The sequence below is a fragment of the Dermacentor variabilis genome, chromosome 6, assembly GCF_050947875.1.
Source record: "Dermacentor variabilis isolate Ectoservices chromosome 6, ASM5094787v1, whole genome shotgun sequence".
In the NCBI taxonomy this organism is placed as follows: domain Eukaryota; kingdom Metazoa; phylum Arthropoda; class Arachnida; order Ixodida; family Ixodidae; genus Dermacentor; species Dermacentor variabilis.
In genome coordinates, this window is record NC_134573.1 from 186,055,825 (window position 1) to 186,077,543 (window position 21,719).

General features: G+C 49.2%; 1 protein-coding gene across 4 annotated transcripts in view; it reads right to left on the reverse strand.

Annotated features, from left to right (window-relative positions):
- Window positions 1-21,719, reverse strand: part of LOC142585946 (cytochrome P450 2J4-like) — a 95,113-nt gene that overhangs the window by 51,668 nt on the left and 21,726 nt on the right. For all 4 annotated transcript variants that reach the window (XR_012829157.1, XR_012829158.1, XM_075697072.1 and 1 more), the window contains exons 5-6: window positions 21,285-21,586; window positions 16,661-16,767 (exon numbers count right to left, since the gene is read on the reverse strand). Coding sequence is in view for 2 of the 4 variants with exons in the window: in XM_075697072.1 (XP_075553187.1) it covers window positions 16,661-16,767; window positions 21,285-21,586 (409 nt within the window). In the remaining 2 variants the exon portion in view is untranslated. The remainder of the gene's footprint in view (window positions 1-16,660; window positions 16,768-21,284; window positions 21,587-21,719) is intronic.

The following is a 21,719-nucleotide window of genomic DNA, read 5'->3' on the forward strand; positions in this document are numbered from 1 at the left end:
TTTCTCTGCAGCTTCGTGCTACAGTCGTACGGATGATTGTTCACGCTGCAGCGTCTCGGCGCTTCAGAGTCCTGCTTGAACCCGCCGCTTGTAGCTCGGCGGATATGTGGCGTTGCGCTGCTGAGCTCGAGGTCACTGGTTGGATCGCGGCCGCTGCTGCCGCATTTAGATGCATGGGGCGAAATGCAACAACGCTCTTGCACTTAGATTTCGTTGCACGTTAAAGAACCCCATGTGGTTAAAATTAATACGGAGTCCCCCACCACGGCCTGCCTCAAGACGAGATCGTTGTTTTGGCACGTAAAGCCCGGAATTTAACTTTATTTAGAGTTATGCCTGATGTTTTTAGCATACCAGAGCGTTTTCGGTACTCTGTTCAGCAGAGTGAACATTTCGCTTGCGATAATTTATTTTATTTTATTTATTTATAGAACACTGTCAATCCCCCATGGGGATTTTTACAGGGGTGAGCAACAAGTCACATCAATGAACACTACTAAAACATACTATAGAAGAAGAGCACATAATGATTGGAGACTATTCAAAAATAGCAGTAGTACATTCATACATAAATATACACACAACGAAACCAATGTACATCAACCAGCAGGAAAACTAGAAAAAAAAAAATGCAGGGTAGAAGGCATCATTCAAATACAAAATGCACAAAACAAAAAGTGTAAGCAAGTGCTTTCCTATCACAAACAGAATCGGGATGCATTGCATGGCGAAAGCAATTTAGTTACTTATATTGACAACTTTTAGGCTCATCCAGGCTCATCCAGCATGCTCAATTAAATCCATAAACTTTGCTAGTGTTGGCTACTGTTTTGCGACTACATCCAGTGCATTCCATTCACGAATGGAGCGTGGGAAGAAAGAATAACGAAACGTATTATTAATAAACGGATATTCTACAAGTTCCCATGCGTGCCGTCTTCTGGTCGGTCTGGCATCACGAAATTTAAAGTATGAGTCGGCGTTTATACGGAATGATCTATGCAATAGTTGGTATACAAATTTGAGCCGAAAAAGCTTTGCGCGACTTCAAGGGTAGCTAGACCAGCACGCTGTAACAGAGCAGTAGGCGAGTCAAGACGTCCGTATCTGTTAAAAATAAAACGCACCGCTTTCCGCTGCACCCTTTCCAAAATGGCAATATCGTTCGCAGTGTGAGGGAACCACACAGTACTGGCGTATTCTAAGACTGGGCGGACAAAAGTGACGTGTGCAAGAACCTTTGTTTCATGTGTAGAATATGACAAGGCCCGTTTAATGAAGAACAGTTTGTTTAATGCTTTATTTGACACTTGACGCACGTGCTCTGTCCAGCTGAGATTAGACGATATTATGAGACCTAGATATTTATACTGGTTTACACTTCGAAGTGGCACATCGTTAAAGTGGTATGGAAAATCAAGCTTAGACGCTTTATTTGTAATGGACATGAATACGGTTTTATCAATGTTTATTGTCATTTGTCAATCTACACACCACTGAGCTATTTTATTCAAGGCATTATTTAATTTCACCTGGTCATCGCGGTGTCCTACTTCATTATAGAGCATGCAGTCATCAGCAAAGAGCCTGAGTTTCACGTCTGCATAGTTAGTTATGTCATTTATAAATATTAAAAACAAAACTGGAGCTAATACAGATCCCTGGGGAACGCCTGATAACACTGGAGCAAGGTCGGAGGAGTGAGAGCGGTACTGTACAAATTGGTAGCGGCCAGTTAAGTAATTAGTAACCCATTGGTAAATTGGGCCGTCACCTAATATGTAATTAAGATTAAGGAGTAGTTTAGTGTGCGAGACGCGATCAAAAGCCTTCGAGAAGTCGAGAAAAATGACGTCAGTTTGAATGCGCTCGTTAATGCCGAGGGCTAGGTCATGCAATGTTTCGACAAGCTAACAATGGATAATCCAGATCTAAAGCCATGCTGATTCATGTGGAGAATGTTGTTCGACTGAATAAAACTTATTAAAAATTTTAATACAATGTGCTCTAGAATTTTGCTGAAGTGCAAGTGATAGAAATAGGCCAGTAATTAGAAGGAGACGCTGCATTGCCCGATTTGAGTACGGGAGTAATTTTTACGATTTTCCATTCAGCAGGAAGGCAACAGTCTTTCAAAGATTTGGAATATATTGCCACATCCTATATGGTCGCCGCGGGTATGTGCCAGGCGATGAGAACGACGCTGAAGTAGCGCGCGAGTGGAAAAACAGAGACGACAACGACGTCGCGTTGACTGCTCTCATAGCTGAGGCTTCATCATCATCATCATCATCAAAAGTGCTTTTACACGTCCTCTACGCCGGCTTTCCCGTCTCCTACTAGGCTGCTACACTGGTGGAGGTGCCGGGTAGGATTGCTTCATGCTCGGCACCCCTTCGCGGAGCCATACCTCGAAAGCGAAATCACCTTCGTTCGTCGAAACTCCTGTTCACCGGTACAGTCGCCGCCTGCTAGGCCTGACGCCCGAGTTCAACCCTTTGCAGGACCCTGCTGGAACGCGTCAACCTACTTCCGCCATGGCTACTGCAACTCCATCGCAGGTGACGCTGCAGAATCCTAAGATACCAGAAAGTTTCCATGGCGACGCTTTTGAAGATGTTCAAGATTGGCTTGACCAATTTGAGCGTGTCGCCAGTTATAATGACTGGGGCTCCCAGCAAAAGCTGGCTGTCTATTTTGCGCTTCAAGACAGTGCGCGGACGTGGTTTGGGAACCGGGAGAGGAATTTGACCACGTGGGATGCCTTCCGCACCCAGCTGCTAGACACGTTCACTAGTAGCGACAGAAGAGACAACGCGCAGCGCCCACTCGAATCCCGTATTCAAAAACCAAAAGAGAGCATTGCCATGTTTGCAGATGATATGGCCCGCCTTTTCCGCAGAGCAAACCCTGAGATGGCTGAAGAAAAGAAGTTGTGCTATCTTTTGCGCGGAGTGAAGGAGGAACTGTTTGCCGGGCTCGTGAGGAACCCACTGACGACAGTGGCCGAATTTACCAAGGAGGCTACCGCTATAGAACGGGCACTACAGCAACGGTACCGCCAATATGATCGCAAGAGCTCGCCGGTGAATGCTTCAATTCTACCTGAGAGCTGCAGCACGTCTCTGCGGGAAGTCATCCGAAAGATTGTGCGAGAGGAGATCGGCAGCTCGGGATCTTTCCCATGGCACCAGCGGTGGCTTCTGTCGCTGATATCGTTCGGGAGGAAGTTCGAGAGGCCTTTTCGTCGCCCGACTGGCAGGCGGTGCCGCGACGATTGACCTACGCGGAAGCTGTCTGTCGTCCACCTCCCGCCACTTCGATGCTGCTGACACCGTCGACCACTACGACGCAGCCATCACCGCCATCCCCGACGCCCTATTTTCGACAGTCACAGCCGCCGCGAACTATGCCGTATCGCCGCCAGTCGATCGCTGCGCCTCGTTTCTACAGTGAATCCCCTGCCGGCTACCCGCTTCGAAAGACCGATTTGTGGAGCACCGCTGACCGCCGGCCGCTATGCTTTCATTGCGGCGAAGCAGGACATGTTTACCGCGCGTGCCACTACCGCGCGGCTGGGTATCCAAGATTTCCCATCTGCAATTACCCTGTGTCTCATGGTGCACGTAGCTGCGACGGAAATTCTACAAACTTTCGGCCAGCAGGTTCAAAGACGCCTCGATCACGTTCCCCATCTCCGGCTCGTTACACCCCACCGACCCGTCGCGGTTTTTCTGACGCCTCTAGGGGCAGGTCCCCTATAGCCCGCGCCGGGGAAACTAGACGCAGCGACCTCCGGGGGTGAGGTTGCAAACCGGCTAGCTACCCAAGAGCCCCCGTCTCCGACGATCGACGACTCTACAACTCCGACGACTCCGACCACACCTCCTGTAACCGACGCCGTCAGCGCCGATCTTGTTGTTTGCATTGACGGCCACCAAGTGGCCGTTCTCGTCGATACTGGTTCGCATTTTTCGATAATCAGTCAAAAGCTGGCCGACAGGCTGCGATAAGTGAAGACGCCGTGGACCGGGCCCAACATCAGAACTGCCGGTGGCCAGTTGATGACGCCGATTGGAAAATGCACAGCCAGAATAATAATCGGCGGTGCAACCTTCGTCGCCACCCTCGTCGTTCTCTTTGAGTGTTGTAAAGAACTTATATTGGGGATGGATTTTTTGAGAGAGTATGTTGCAGTAATTAATGTCCGTGACCTCGTCGTCACATTTTCTACGAGTTCAGACGACGTCGACCCCGCGGAACACCAGCGACCCCGCTTACGTATCGCCGACGACGACGTCACGCTCCCGCCGCGAAGCTGTTCCCTAGTGCCTGTTATCTGCGACAACTTGAACACCAGGACTGGCGTCGCTGAACACATCGACACACTGGTACTGAGTCAGGGCGTTTCCATCGCCAGGGCCGTAATTAACGTACACGACGGACGTGCTGAACTCCTGCTGACGAATTTTACCAGGGAACGTCGACACATTGTTGAAGGCACGGCTGTTGCTTACTTCGACGAATTTACCTCAATACAGGACTGCCTCTCAGTGGAGCACGCGACGTTCACCGTGGCTATGCCTGCCCCTGTGGTTTATATCAGTTCCACCTTATCGCCAGTCGAACGCAGCAGCCTTCTTGAGCTCATCGATGAATTTAAGAGCTGCTTCTCATCCACGTCACGAGTTAGCCAGACGCCGCTCACTAAGCACCGTATTGTCACCGAAGCCGACGCCAGACCAATTCGGCAGAATCCTTATCGTGTAGCACCGAAAGAGCGCGAGGCAATCCAAACGCTTGAGGACGGCGTTATTCGGCCCTCTAAGAGTACTTGGGCATCGCCTGTCGTATTGGTGAAAAAGAAGGACGGCAGCCTGCGCTTCTGCGTCGACTATCGAAAACTTAACCAGATCACAAAGAAAGACGTTTATCCGCTACCGCGTATCGACGATTCCCTGGACAGGCTACGAAACGCACGTTACTTTTCGTCGATGGACTTGAAAAGCGGCTACTGGCAAATAGAAGTTGATGAGAAACCGCGAGAAGACCGCTTTTGTGACGCCTGTTGCGATTCGCCTGCGACACGTGGTTTTGCCGGCGCGACTGCGGCGGGGCGGCAGACATTTTTGGCCCGATCGTCGTCGCCGCAACGCTCATCGCCAGGTGTTTCCAAGCGCGACTGCGGCGATGCGACCGCATAGGGATCATCCTCGCATCTGTTGCGATTCGCCTGCGACACGTGGTTTTGCCGGCGCGACTGCGGCGGGGCGGCAGACATTTTTGGCCCGATCGTCGTCGCCGCAACGCTCATCGCCAGGTGTTTCCAAGCGCGACTGCGGCGATGCGACCGCATAGGGATCATCCTCGCATTCCAGTCATTGTGCCCGAAACAGGCGATGCCAAAGCAGGGACCATCCTCTCATTCCAGTCATTGTGCCCGAAACAGGCGATGCCAAAGCAGGGACCATCCTCTCATTCCAGTCATTGTGCCCGAAACAGGCGATGCCAAAGCAGGGACCATCCTCTCATTACAGTCATTGTGCCCGACCGGCAGCGCTACAACAGGGTGCTACGAGATCGTGCTCGACAGGGTGCTACGAGATCGTGCTCGTCATGGTGCTACGGCATCGCTACGACAGTGTGCGTCACCATTAGCCCATTGTACATTCACGTGCTCGTCTTTTGAGGGGTTCCTTCTTGCCCTCAACTGCGAGAGTATAAAAACAGCTGCCCCCGGACGCAAAAAGGAGGGCTCCGATTTCTTCTGTTGAGTAAAGTGCTCTCCCGTCTCTCTACTTCGGTCAACCTGACCGCCAACTCTTTGCGATGTTAAAATAAACAAGTTGTTTTGTTGTTACCAGTCGACTCATGCTTTGCCGGGACCTTCGGATGCTTCCAGTTGTACCCCAGGCCGCCAGGCCAACGCTACCCTTGGGGCTTGCGACCCAGGTACAACCTCGGGCGTCAGCGCCGAGTTCCCAACAGATCGTACCAGCGGTGCGATCCAAACATCTGGTTGGCAGCGGTGAGATCGCCTCCGACTTCAAATAACTGTCTGCCAGCGGGGAGATCGCGACAACGGAGGCCAGCAGCGAAGAGATGCAGTTGACTGTATGCTGAGCAGCTCAACAACGATCCGGGAGCAGTGCAACGAGCCCTGTGTGATGACTGGTTGCCTGCAGCGGAACGACTGCGCTGGACTCTTGGCTGCGAGGTTTGGTGAGTGCGGGACTTTCTTCTTCTGAGCTTTGCCAGGCCTTTGTTAGTGTCAGAAACAGAGCTGGTAATTGTGGTTGTCGTTGCTGCCGGGTTAGTTTGCGGCAAGACAATAGTAAGCAGTAGAGAAAGCAGCATTCAGAGCAGCCATGGATTTGAAGTCGTTGCGCAAACCGAAATTGTTGGAGCTTGCAAGAGAGTTGGGTCTGGATGTCTCAGACAAACTAAGAAAACCTGAACTGCTAAAGGCTATTCTTGAGTTAGAGGCTGAGGATGACGAGCTGTCGGAATGCCTTGAGACTATTGAGGAGAGGTCAAAAAGACAGGAGCGCGAACTTAAAGAGCAAAAAGAGAAACAGGAGCGCGAACTTAAAGAGCAAAAAGAGAAACAGGAGCGCGAACTTAAAGAGCAGAAAGAAAAAGAAGAGCGTGACCGTCAACACGCTTTGGAAATGAAGCGTCTTGAGGTAGAGATGGAACGCGCTCGTAATGGAAGTCAGGCACACGGTGCAGGAGAACGCGTATTGTTCAAAATGACTGACCTGATGCGGCCGTTTAAGCTTGGAGAGGACATTGGTTTGTTCCTGGTTAACTTTGAGCGAACGTGCGAGAAGCAGGGGTTCTCTCGGGAAACGTGGCCACAGCGCTTGCTCACTTTGTTACCCGGCGAGGCGGCCGACGTAGTCGCTCGCTTGGATAGAGAGGAGGCAGAGGATTTCGACACAGTGAAATCGAGTCTTCTAAAAAAGTACCGGCTGTCTGCGGAGGCGTTCCGTCGGAAGTTTCGGGAAAATGAGAAAGGCAGAAGTGAGTCATATACAGAGTTTGCGTATAGGCTTATGTCGAACATGCAGGAGTGGCTCAAAGAAGAGAAAGCGTTTGGTGACCACGATAAAGTTCTGCAGTGCTTCGGGCTAGAACAGTTTTATAGTCGGTTACCGGAGAACGTGCGATACTGGGTCTTGGATAGGCCAGACGTTTGTACGGTGGCTAAAGCCGCTGAGCTAGCCGAGGAGTTTGTGACGCGTCGGGCTCGCGGAGCTAAGGACGGTCAAAAGGGTGTATTTGGCTCGAAGTTTGAGAGGCCGAAGTTCACACCCATGAGAGTAAAGAGGGACAGGCGTAGTGAGGATGCGAGTGAAAGCAGTCCGACCAAACGTAAAGAGACGGCGGCAGCCAAACGCAGAAAGCGGTTCGAGATGAGGCGAGCGCGCGTTTGTTATACGTGCCAGAAGCCGGGTCACTTTTCGGCGCAGTGTCCGGAAACAACACCAAAAGTTGTGTTTTTTTCAATAGGCAGCACGGACGAGAACATGAAGCTTCTCGAGCCTTACATGCGAGACCTCCTCGTGAACGGGAAGGAGTGCCGAGTGCTTCGCGATTCCGCAGCTACGATGGATGTAGTTCACCCGTCTTATGTAGAACCCCATATGTTCACGGGCGAGTGCGCATGGATCAAGCAAGCCGTGGAAGCTCATAGCGTGTGTCTGCCAGTAGCAAAGGTGCTTATTGAAGGACCTTTCGGAGCGCTTGAGACAGAGGCGGCAGTGTCATCTATGCTGCCACCCCAGTACCCGTACCTATTTTCAAACAGGTCCGATCACCTCCTGCGCGAGAAGGGGCTTTTGTTTGGTGAAGCTAGTGTTCAGGCCTTAACCAGATCGAAGGTTCGGGAGCTCGCTGCAAAGGCGGTAGTTGCGGGGCCGACGTTATCAAACAACGAAAAAGGGTCAGAGGTGCAGCAAGCTGATATTCAGAGCACGCCCGAACTGAATAAACTTGAGTCTGTAACGTTAAAGGCGCCAGATACTGGAGAGGAAACGCCCGACACGGGAAAGTTAGAAGAGCTATCTACTGATTTGCTCATCGCGCCTACGTCAGACGGACTTGATAGGTTGCTAAACGTCAGCCGGTCGGCTTTGATAGCCGAGCAAAAGAAGGATGGTAGCCTAGAAAACATACGCTGCAATGTCAAAGAAGGTATCGCCAGGAAAACTGCGCGTTTTGTGGAAAGAGGTGGAGTCCTGTACCGGAAGTATCTAGACCGCCGAGGAGTGGAGTTCGATCAGCTGATCGTGCCTCAATGCTATCGTCAGGATCTGTTGCGCTTGTCGCATGGGGGTTCGTGGTCCGGACACCTAGGAGTTAAGAAAACTAAGGACCGTCTCTTGCAAGAGTACTATTGGCCAGGGTGTTTTCGGGACGCAGACCATTTCGTGAGGACATGTGACACTTGTCAGCGGGTGGGCAAACCAGGGGACAAATCGAGGGCGCCGTTGAAATTGGTACCTATCATTACGGAGCCTTTTAGACGGCTCGTTATTGATACTGTGGGACCTCTGCCGGAAACAGCCACGGGGTACAGACACATTTTGACTGTGATCTGCCCAGCGACAAAGTTTCCTGAAGCAGTGCCGCTTAAAGAACTCAGCTCAGTTGAGATAGTTAATGCACTACTGTCCCTATTTGCGCGAGTTGGTTTTCCTGCGGAAATCCAATCAGATCAGGGCACAGTGTTTACTAGCGCTTTGACGACAACTTTTCTCGAAAGGTGTGGGGTAAAGCTGTTACACAGCTCAGTGTACCACCCACAGTCGAATTCCGTTGAGAAGCTCCACTCCGTCATGAAGCGCGTGTTGAGAGCGTTGTGTTTTGAACATCGAACTGACTGGGAGCTGTGTCTGCCTGGGGTGATGTTTGCTTTAAGGACCGCGCCGCATGCGGCTACGGGGTTTTCGCCAGCTGAACTGGTGTACGGTCGCTCGCTTCGATCTCCGCTTCGCATGCTTCGAGAATCGTGGGAAGGTAGGGGCGACGACCCAGTCGTGGTGGAGTACGTACTTAAGCTCCTCGAACGCTTAAGAAGGGCACAGGAGTTGTCAGGTGAAGCAATGACAAAGGCCCAGCAGAGGGCCAAGGTTTATTATGATCGGACAGCCAGGGCCCGTCGTTTTGAGGTTGGCGATGAGGTCATGATATTGCGCACATCGCTAAACAACAAACTAGACGTGCAGTGGGAGGGCCCAGCACGAATTGTTCAGAAACTGTCGGACGTTAACTACGTGGTAAGTCTGCCAGGAAAGCGGAAAGCACAGCAAGTTTACCACTGTAATCTGCTCAAACCTTATAGACAAAGGGAAGCAGTGGTGTGCATGATGGTAAACGTTCCTGAAGAGCTTCCGGTCGAGCTTCCGGGACTAGGCTCAGTGACGAACAGGGAAGACACCGGTCAAGTCATTAGTGACCTTATCAGTAAAGCACCGCTGTCGCCCGAGCAGAAAACCGAACTACACCAGCTATTACAAGAGTTTCAAGGTCTGTTCTCTGAGAGGCCTGGTAGGACTTCTGTACTTACTCATGATATAGAACTTACCTCCACAGAGCCAGTACGATCCAAGGCGTATCGGGTGTCACCCCGCCAGAGCAATATTATGGAGGCTGAGGTAAAGAAAATGCTACAGCTCGGTGTTATTGAGGCAGGTGAGAGTGATTATACCTCCCCTTTGATTTTAGTTGAGGTACCGGGCAAGGAACCTCGTCCTTGCGTCGACTACCGCAGGCTTAATTCCATCACTAAGGATCAAATTTATCCGATCCCTAACATCGAGGAGCGCCTTGAGAAAGTTAGTAGCGCTCAGTTTATTTCCACCCTAGATCTTGTCAGGGGTTATTGGCAGGTTCCACTTACAGAAGAGGCTAGTAGGTATGCGGCGTTCATTTCACCAATGGGAACATTCCGTCCTAAAGTGTTGAGTTTTGGTTTGAAGAACGCGCCATACTGTTTTTCAAGCCTCATGGATAAAGTGTTGCGGGGACAGCAAGAATTCGCTTTACCGTATCTAGACGACGTCGCGATATTCTCCGCATCCTGGTCTGAGCATATGGCACACTTGCGGGCAATGCTAACCCGCCTGCGCGAAGCGGGCTTGACAGTAAAGGCTCCTAAGTGCCAGTTAGCACAGGCCGAGGTTGTCTACCTCGGTCACGTGATTGGTCAGGGTCGTCGCCGCCCCTCTGAAATAAAAGTGGCCGCTGTGCGAGACTTTCCGCAACCGCGCACCAAGACCGATATTCGGTCGTTCTTGGGTGTCGCCGGCTACTATCAGAGGTACATCCCTAGGTACTCTGATATCGCGGCTCCCCTGACGGATGCTCTAAGAAAGTCAGAGCCTCAAACAGTCGTCTGGGACGAGACAAAGGAAAGAGCTTTTAGCGCCCTAAAGAGTGCCCTAACAAGCCAGCCTGTGCTACGATCGCCAGACTATACAAAAGGGTTCATTGTTCAGTGCGATGCTAGTGAGCGAGGCATGGGCGTTGTACTGTGCCAACGGGAAAATGGAGAAGTAGAACACCCCGTCCTGTATGCTAGTCGTAAGCTGTCCAGTCGTGAGCAGGCGTATAGCGCCACCGAGAAAGAGTGTGCGTGTCTCGTGTGGGCCGTTCAGAAATTGTCATGCTATCTAGCCGGCTCGAGGTTTATCATTGAGACGGATCACTGCCCTCTCCAATGGCTGCAGACCATCTCTCCCAAAAATGGCCGCCTCCTGCGCTGGAGCCTCGCTTTACAACAATATTCCTTTGAGGTGCGTTACAAAAAGGGGAGTCTCAACGGTAACGCCGATGGCTTAAGTCGAAGCCCCTAACGTAGGAATCAGCCTCAAAATTGTTTGTTACTGATGTTTTTCTTCCTGAGGCAGGATTTTTTTTAACATATTGCTTTTGTTTAGTGTTTCAAAGTGATGATATGCTTTCTAGTGCAAGTTTTCAATTTGTGGACGCGTTCTGAGTGATGCTAGACTACTGTAAGGAACTAGGCAGTGGTATAAAAAGGGGAAAGAGCCTGGCAGGGCTTAGTGAGGGTTGTGCCGTGCTTGCTGACTGAGCGGTTGAGTTTCAGCGTAGTTCTAACGCTTGCCGGGAACGAGAACAAAAATGTGAACTCTCCCGAAGTCACTTTGCAGTGTCCCGTGCGAACCTGAACGAGAGAACGAGGCCTTCTCTGTGCGCTGCGCTCAAGAAACGTCGAGGGACGCCCGACTTCGGTTATGTGCATCATCGAGCGACATCCCTCCGGACAGCGGATGCAGTCCCCTGTCCATCGGGATCTCCTTCCCCCGGCGGGGCGGTCTGTTGCGATTCGCCTGCGACACGTGGTTTTGCCGGCGCGACTGCGGCGGGGCGGCAGACATTTTTGGCCCGATCGTCGTCGCCGCAACGCTCATCGCCAGGTGTTCCCAAGCGCGACTGCGGCGATGCGACCGCATAGGGATCATCCTCGCATCTGTTGCGATTCGCCTGCGACACGTGGTTTTGCCGGCGCGACTGCGGCGGGGCGGCAGACATTTTTGGCCCGATCGTCGTCGCCGCAACGCTCATCGCCAGGTGTTTCCAAGCGCGACTGCGGCGATGCGACCGCATAGGGATCATCCTCGCATTCCAGTCATTGTGCCCGAAACAGGCGATGCCAAAGCAGGGACCATCCTCTCATTCCAGTCATTGTGCCCGAAACAGGCGATGCCAAAGCAGGGACCATCCTCTCATTCCAGTCATTGTGCCCGAAACAGGCGATGCCAAAGCAGGGACCATCCTCTCATTACAGTCATTGTGCCCGACCGGCAGCGCTACAACAGGGTGCTACGAGATCGTGCTCGACAGGGTGCTACGAGATCGTGCTCGTCATGGTGCTACGGCATCGCTACGACAGTGTGCGTCACCATTAGCCCATTGTACATTCACGTGCTCGTCTTTTGAGGGGTTCCTTCTTGCCCTCAACTGCGAGAGTATAAAAACAGCTGCCCCCGGACGCAAAAAGGAGGGCTCCGATTTCTTCTGTTGAGTAAAGTGCTCTCCCGTCTCTCTACTTCGGTCAACCTGACCGCCAACTCTTTGCGATGTTAAAATAAACAAGTTGTTTTGTTGTTACCAGTCGACTCATGCTTTGCCGGGACCTTCGGATGCTTCCAGTTGTACCCCAGGCCGCCAGGCCAACGCTACCCTTGGGGCTTGCGACCCAGGTACAACCTCGGGCGTCAGCGCCGAGTTCCCAACAGATCGTACCAGCGGTGCGATCCAAACACGCCCGACGGACTTTATGAATTTCAGGTGCTCCCCTTCGGTTTGTGTTCTGCGCCGGCAACGTTTCAACGACTAATGGACACTGTTCTCTCAGGCCTCAAATGGCAAACCTGTCTGGTCTACCTCGACGACGTGGTTGTTTTCTCCGTCACATTCGAGGAACTCTTATGGAGACTAAAGACGGTCTTTGAAGCAATAAGCTCAGCTGGTGCAACTTTACTACCTGAAAAGTGCCATTTTGGCTTTGAAGAACTTCAATTTCTCGGTCACGTTGTTAGTCGTGAAGGTGTCCGACCTGACCCTGATAAAATCTCTGCCGTTGCTAATTTCCCAACGCCATCAGATAAAAAGGCCGTGCGACGTTTGCACACGGCCTTTGCGCCTACTACCGACGGTTTATGGCGGAATTTTCGTGCATCGCATGGTCATTAACACATCTCACCAGAGATGATGTCCCCTTCGTGTGGGGTGAAGACCAGCAACGGGCATTTCACGACCTACGGCAACGGCTGCAGGCGCCTCCTGTCCTCGCACGCTTTGATGAAGACGCTCCTACGATTCTTCATACCGACGCTAGTAATGTCAGCCTTGGTGCAGTGCTTGTACAGCGGCAGGACGGCACCGAAAGAGTGATTGCTTACGCCAGGAGGATGCTATCAAGGGCGGAGGCAAATTACTCCACTACAGAAAAATAATGTCTTGCACTGGTGTGGGCCGTCCTGAAATTTCGGCCATATTTGTATGGTCGGAGTTTCACCGTTGTCAGTGACCATCATGCACTTTGCTGGCTGACTAATTTAAAAGACCCAGCCGGTCGGCTTGCGCGCTGGAGTCTTCGGCTCCAAGAGTTCGACTTCACGGTTGTGTACAAATCGGGGAAACAGCACACCGACGCCGACTGCCTCTCTCGGTCTCCTGTTGAGACTGCAGTCCACGACGATGATGACGCGGGTTTTCTAGGCGTGCTAGATACTGTCGACGTTTCACGCCACCAACGCGAGGACGCAGGACTGGTTCCTCTTTTCGATTACTTAGAGGGAAAAACAAGCAGCGTGCCGAGGTTATTCGCGAGAGGGCTGACTTCGTTTTGCTTACGCCACGACGTTCTCTATAAAAAGAACTTTTCACCTAATGCCAGCAGCTACCTACTCGTCATTCCCACATCTCTTCGCGACGAAGTCCTACATGCCTGTCACAACGAGCCGACCGCTGGTCACTTGGGATACACCCGCACATTGGCAAGAATTAGGCTAGAGTACTACTGGCCAAGACTTGCGTCGATCGTGAAACGTTCTGGATTGCCAGCGCCGCAAAGCCCTACCCGGCAAGCTACCTGGACTGCTGCATCCTGTTCAGATACCGCAAGCGCCGTTCGAACAAATTGGCATGGTCCTTTTAGGTCCGTTTCCACTGTCTACTGCCGGAAATAGATGGATAATCGTCGTCACAGATTATCTGACTCGATACGCCGAAACAGGTGCTATCCAACGTGGAACAGCAGCCGGAGCAGCGCGATTTTTCGTCGAAGCCGTCGTCCTAAGGCATGGCGCTCCCGCAGTGGTCATAACAGACAGAGGATCTGCGTTCACGGCTGCGCTTCTGTATACCGTGTTGCGACTAAGTGGTACCACTCACCGAAAGACCACGGCTTATCATCCCCAAACCAATGGGCTGACAGAACGTATGAATAAGACTCTGGCAGACATGATGAGTATGTACATCGACGTCGACCACAAGAACTGGGACGAGATTTTGCCATATGTTACATTTGCGTATAACACGGCTCGCCAAGAGACAACACGTGTGACGCCTTTCAACCTCGTTTACGGACGCGATGTGACAACAATGTTGGACGCAATGATGCCACACAACTGCGGTTTTCAAAGGGGGGGGGGTGCAAATGCCACATCCTATATGGTCGCCGCGGGTATGTGCCAGGCGATGAGAACGACGCTGAAGTAGCGCGCGAGTGGAAAAACAGAGACGACAACGACGTCGCGTTGACTGCTCTCACAAAAGTGCTTTTACACGTCCTCTACGCCGGCTTTCCCGTCTCCTACTAGGCTGCGACAATATGAGACAAAGATATTTGTTGACTGGCTTCGCGTACCGTTTAAAAAAGCTGTTGGGAATTGCGTCTGGACCGCTAATTTTTTCATTGATGCCTAATAGGAGTGAAAGGATACCAGCCTCCGATAAAGTAGGCGTGCCTTGCAATCGATTATCCCGATTGTAAAAGGAAGGATTCATTTTCGCAGTACCATTATCAGTTGTGAAAACCGAACAAAAATAGTCGTTAAAATCATGAGCTCTAGCCTGATATAGCGCATCTGGTGAAGCTGGATTAGTCCGCTTTGCATTCATATACTGCCAGAATTTGTGAGGCGCGTTCTTAATAAACTCGTGCAATGTAGTGGCACGGAATTTCTGTTTAGCGTTGCGCACTTGTTCCTTAAGTAATCTAGTAAGGGAATTTACTTGAGAACGGTAGCCTGCAACATTCCGTTGCTTGCTAGTGTTTCGTAACCTCTTGATTTTACGTTTAGTATGAATTATTTCACGCGTGATCCACGGATTGCGTTTGTGAGTTGATTTGTACACAGTTGGGACGAAATTACGCATACAATGCATGACATGAAACTTGAATTTTAACCAAACCGCATCGACACTATAATGTTCATCGGTACAAAAATCATGAAATTCAGGGTACTCGTGTGCAAGGTACGTCATTATAGCGTCATCATTGGCTTTGTTAAAGGCGGGTATTTGCTTTAATTGGCCACGTAATGTAGGTGGGCTAGTGAATGGCAATGAGCATAAGACCATTTTGTGGTCGGATAGTCCAAGTATGTCTACTCGCGACTCATTTATAGGTAGACTGTTACTGATAAATACAAGGTCCAAGATTGAGGATGACGTTCCCTGTACACGAGTTGGGGCGGCAACAAGCTGATCAAGATTAGAGCCAAGCATAATGTCCAGTAGTATGCTTTGAGTTTTTGTTTCAGGGACAAGGGAACACCACTCAATCTCGGGAAGGTTAAAATCACCAGCAAGTACAATCGAGCCCCCGTGCACGTGCGATTGCATATAGTCCAGTAAATATTCAAGGCACACGCTTTCAGCATTCGGGGGCCTGTAGAACACGCCCACTTTAGCGATCGTATCTTGAAGATGCACGTTGCACCACAGAGCTTCAGTATCTTTGACGTCGGGCATAGTAGAAAAGTGGATCTCTTCCTTAAAAAGAAGCGCGACACCCCCACCACGTGATTCCCTGTCTTGCGCACTATCGCATATCCTAGGGGTACAACTTCCTTATCGGAAATACCGGAATGCAGCCATGTTTCTGTGATACTGACAATATCAGGTGCATGTGCCAGGAGTATTGCTTCTAGCTGATCTACTTTATTAAAGAGACTGCGAGCATTTATGTTGATTATTGTTGCTGACTTCGGCTTCTCGTGATAGGCGGCTCGTTTGGTACATCTTTTTTCATTGCCTTTTGCGTGGCGCTTTTTGTTACTGCTATCATTTTATTGCTGTTTTCGCCCCAAGAAAAGAGCCTTCCTTTTACTTTAACCTTATCGTACACAAGGCGTACTTTTTTCTGTCGATCACGATTTTATTTCGTGCGAGCCCACAGCTTCCTTCTAATTTATCGGATAGGCTGGGAAAAATCCTCACCGACGTAAATTGTGGAGCCTTTCAATTTTGAGCAGTTTTTCATAATGTGGGTTTTATCTTGGTAATCAACAAGCTTTATTATGATAGGCCTGGATTTTTGCTCATCGCCCTGCTTTGGCCTACCAAGACGGTGAATGCGTTTGACTCCCGGTATCGTTACGCCAAGTACATCCTCGAAAAATTTTCCTAAACTACAGCTGTTTCGAGTACTTGAGTCGACTCGTTTTCTCGTTCCTCGACACCATATATGATCAGATTAGAACGACGGCTTCTATTTTCGAGGGCATCTAGTTTTTTGGCCATAATTTCCACACCACACTCAAGTTCAGCTACTCTGTTGACACAGTCAGTCACTTTAGTCTCAAGGCTAGCAATTTTTCTCTAGCTTTTTATCAAGTGCATTGAGATTTTCATTCGTTTCTGCTCGGCCATTTTTTATTTCACCCGCGATAAGCTTCAGTTGAGCGGCCAGCTCTTCAAGTGTGGGTCCCGGGTTGGACTCGATATCGCCACCCAGAAGCAGCAAGAACCGCATAATTGCCAACTAAGTCGCACAGGAGCCTTTGTATTAGGATTTGCGACAAACAAACAAATAAATAAGACAAAGGAAACTGTGGACGACAGATACACTGCTTACTTCACCGCCCTTCACCGTCATCAAAAGCGTACGCGCACTCACGAGTGAAACCTCCGTTTCGCTGCTGCTTCATCTCGCTGAGAAAGCCGTCGATGTAGTCTCGGACCAAGCCATCCTTGTAAGTGTCCAGATGCTCGTTGATCTTGGAGCTGGAGTAAAATAGTTTTCATGTCAGTACGCTGAAAGGAGGACGAGACATACAATATTATACATTTAGTCATTTTCATTTTATTGGTTTAATAAGATACCAACACATGAGAAAGCCTAACCCTTTCGAATTATCACTGCAGCACGCCTACATGTTCACAACCATGCCTACGAAGTAAGAGTAACATTTGAAAATTCCGCAGTAGAAATTGGAAAACACTTAAAGTTCGTGCTTTTTATTTGAGTTTTGTTTCGTGAAATTCAACTGGCCCACCATTTCGATGACAGCACCGTAAACAGCGCCTATTTAAAATCATATCATGGTAGGAAATAGAAGAAAACAGTGAAATCTCAGAGGGTGTGCATTTATTTGGAGTCTATTGTGGTGGTGTTCCTAACAGCCAGGGGCATAGACTAATTCCGAACGGTCAATGTAAGCGTTCATCATTATTGCTAAATTCGTTTTCACGAATATTTTTTACGAATTCGTTATTACGATATTTTTTTACACACGCATTGCCTCCTTTGCGCTTCAGCTATCAAAGGCGTGCAAATTTGACCGTATCTGACAATAACCCTGCATGTGCGAAAGTCTGGTGTGTATCCACAATTGCCACAATGTAGCGCCAAGTTGCTTGCTCCCTTGCTTCTGGCTAAGGTTCTTTACGTGTTCTCTGAGGTGAACATTGAGGCACCATCCGGTCGGCATGTGTTAGCATGGCTTCGATAACTCTAAGCAAAAAAGAAATCTCATTCTTAGAAAGTGCATCTTAGACCATTCCCGAGGAAAAACCACTTCTTTAAAATCGATGATTCGCCGTTCTTATACACAAGAACCTTTTACCTGTAATTTTATATCTTTGACGATATGCTCGACGCATGCGGGGAGGTTGTTCAAGTTCTATATATTGCCCTGTTCTAATAAAGACAACGTTGTTAGTCAGCGCATGTGTTCTAAGTCCTCGTCTTACGCGCTGTTTCCCCTTCCAAATGGAGCACCAAATAGCAAAATGTCGATCTCTTATGCATTTCGTAATCTGGTTCTCGTAATGCCTTCGTTGTCGTGATTTCTACTCCGACCGATTTCAACTTTCGTCCTGCCATCGTCAACACGCGCATCGTCATACATGCTTCGTAACAGATTCGTCGTCACGCCATTGTCGACATACACTCGTCGTCCTCTCGTTGTCCTCACACGCCCTTTTCATGCCATCATCATCGTTGCGTCGTCGTCATACTGTGGTCGTCATGCTTTCGTTGTCATACCAATTGTCTTGAGGCCATTGCTGTTGCTCCATCGTTGCCATTCTAACTTCATCATTCGACTTTTGTCAAGTCGTCGTGACGATATATTCGTCACACAGTTGTTGACATGCCATTGCCGTCATGCTGTGGTCGTCCGCTGTCATTTTGTCATCATCATTTCAGTAACGTGATCCCATTGTCATGCCGTCGATGTCATACGACCTTCGCATTTTATCGACGTCAATTCTTAGTCATTCTACCGTAACCATCGGGTCATGACTTGGTCATTATACATATACTCGTATATGTATACGCCATTATCGTCACGTCATCGTCATATCGTACAAGCTTCGTGATACAGTCGTCGTCACGCCATCGCAGTCATAGACATGTCTTCATCTCATTATCCTTACACAGTTGTCATTTCTTCGTCACCATGCGTTGGTTGTCATAAGGTCGCCGTAATGGCGTCGCGGTCGTTCTATTATCGTCATTATAACGGGAGTCATACGAATCTCGACATGCCGTCGTCGTCAGCCGTCGTCGTCATGCTGTGGTTTATTATATTAATCACTTCAATAACGTCATACAGCCTTTGTTGATCCATTGACTACATTCCTCCTTCTTCGAGAGAAAATCCTTAATGAAAGGAAGAGATTTTAGCCGGCGTATAGACATCGCTGACATGGTACTTTGCGTGGGGAAGGGAATTGGGGAGAGAAAGACAAAAGCAGAGAGGCGCAAAAGAAAATGGAATAAGTTTTAAAATAATTGGGCACTGAGTTTTCTGACTCATGGACAACGGCGTGAATTCACTATATGCACCGTGCTACAATAAGGTGACAGAATTGGTCGCTTGAAAGGCATGCATGAGGGTTTCAGTTTCCTTCTTCACCATTCTATTGTAATCATGTAATCATGCTGTCGTGATACAATCGTGATTATACGCCGGTGTCATGCCATTATTCTCATTGCATCCTGGTCAGACAATCGCTGTCATGAATTCGTTGTCATACCGTGGTCATCATATACTCGTCGTCGTCTTCCTGATGTTGTCATGCCGCCGTCGTCATACTACCGTTGTCGTGTCTGGTTATTTCCTCTTCGTCATTCCATAGCCGTCGCTGCATCGACATCGTGCACTTGTCGTCATTCCAGCCATGCGCTTGGCGACCTTGGCAAGTGTGCCATGACAAAGGGGGACAATGCCGAAGCACGTCGGATATAGCCGATGCAGCGAAAGTGTCAGAATGATCGTTACAGATGTTAAATAGACGTGACTCCAGAAATACGGTGTGTCGCTACATTGCTCGAATGTTAATCGTATTACCGCCAACAGTCATCACGGATGAGTTCTGCCGTAATTTTGTTTTATTGTCCCTACTACCCACCCACTGAGTGTTTAATTTCATAAACACGATTTGCGCTCCACCACTGACCACCAACTTCTTGAATTTATTCATTCACCGACTATTGCATGATCCTTATACGCATTGTTAATTCAATGTGACAAGAGCTCTATGCGCGTGACCATCATGCGGGCGAAAATTGTGCATACGGCGATAAACGATCTGACACACTCCACGGGAGCATGCGAGTCCTTGACGTGTGCATGTATCTTGAGTTGCGCATCCAACGACTGGAGCGAGCTCAGCGAGGCGCTAGCGTTGCGTTTTGATCTGATCGTTTTGGACAATGCTGGCAACGACAGCATTCCCATTTTGAGTTTGACGGCGCAAAAATGGAGAATGGCTGAAGCTTGGTTCTGTATTTCCTTGTCTTGGATGACTTTGGTTACAAATAGTGTTATTTACATCTGCCACTTTTAGTCGCCGAGAAACAAGCAGAAATGGTAGCGGGTGTTTTCAGTGTGTATATCCATGAGGCGACTTTAACGAACAATTTGAAGTGTTTTAGGGGCGTGCGATGCAAGTAGTCGTGTTGCTGTTGCGCACGCGAGGTCGATAGCTGTGGTTGATGGTGTCACAATATCAATGTCACAGCTCAAACATCATTTCGCTGCTTTTGTCACTGTTGCTGAACGTTGTATATAATATTACTGTAAATATTCCATGTTGTCTAGCTGCAGTGAAGCTACACAATGTATTTAGTGTGATACGCACTCAGTGGTGCGATAGTGTAAGCCTATGCGCTTGCACTATATTGCTTCTTATGGCAGGACAGGATGACAGGCATAAAATATTCTGTTGGATAAAACACTAGCTAGTTCGCGCTCACATTTCGCACGCAGCGCCTGGTAGCTTTTGAACACCCTGCTTGTGTGGTTCATTTCGTCTTGTGTGAATCGAAAGAACGTAATATATGAGGTAGTTCCAGACAGGAAATGTGGATTTCCCAATTAGAAAGAAAGATGGTACCATCTTTCTTCGACACGAACACGCTGCGACCGAGGAAGTAATAAAAATGTGGAGCATTTGCGAGAGTTACTCTTTCCAGCAGACGGTTTCACCTTTCGTTTTATTGAAGAAATCCACTTTCTGGACTGACGTTGTGGAATGCTGTACTCCACTTTACTAATTTATCCACTTCACGCACCAATTAATTCTTGCCATTAAAAATGTAGTTTCACCACACTTTCGCATGCTCAGAAAATGAGAACCGCACTGCTGGTGAATGATTTAAGAAAGTTAAATTCTTCAATGAGTTTTGTCAAGTTTACAGGATATGGACTCCATCCATGTGATAACTCCCTACAGGCACGCCAGCTACAATAACATCTCAACTATTTAATGTCCACCATACTCGTAATGGCATTCTGATATCGAGAGCAAATACCCAGGTGCCTATTCTGCCAATACGTTTTACTAAAACGCCTTACACACATTCAAAATTGCAGCACAGGTCCAACTAAGAGAGTTTGACGGTATTTGCAACATGCAGATTTTAAATGTCATTATTTTCGTCAGTGCTTTTGCTTTTGATGCACTATCTTGGTGGGCACAATTGTGCACACAGCGCATGCAAGTTTCATCCTCAACGAAACAGGCAAGAAGTGGTATTTAACAGATCACACCGCAAAATGTGGTTCTTGTGAGTATTGAGCGTACTTTCGAATTAAACGGTTGTTGTGCTTCATTGAACATAACAAACTGTACATTTACATATAATGTGCTTCGCTCGTTTTATGATGAAGGGCTAACCTTCGAAATTAACTAATCTAGTAGTTTAAGCGAAAAACCGCTTATGCGTCCTTGAGCAACGCATAATTCATTGCTGAAGGTGTGCGATCTGTATCTTATGGTGTGCCACTCACTCTGCAAAATCTTCTCTGCGGGCCAGGGCGTCCCTTAGCCGCTTGCATGTGCCCACACGGAAGAAGACGAGCAGCTTCCGAAGCCAGGGAAAGAAGTTGATGGCCGCCGCCTGTGCAGCCAGTGCTGGGATGACTTCGATCAGTTGATCCAGGTAAATGCGCTCGGGGTCGTCGTATTCGAACCGCCGGCCGAACACCAGCGCCGAGATGATGTTGGACGTGCTAGGCGTCAGCAGGGACGTGGGAACCACGGGCTTGCACTCGAGGGATTCCAGCTCGCGGATTAAGTACGACAGCTCCTTCTGAAATTGCAGTAAATTGTTCAGTGTTGTATTCCCGCGTGGCTCTAAAATCGTAAACGCCGCTGAACGTTCGTAGGCCGTACTTCTGCGGCTCCCGAAGCGGCCATATTGTGCTGGGGTGGTGGTATCTCGA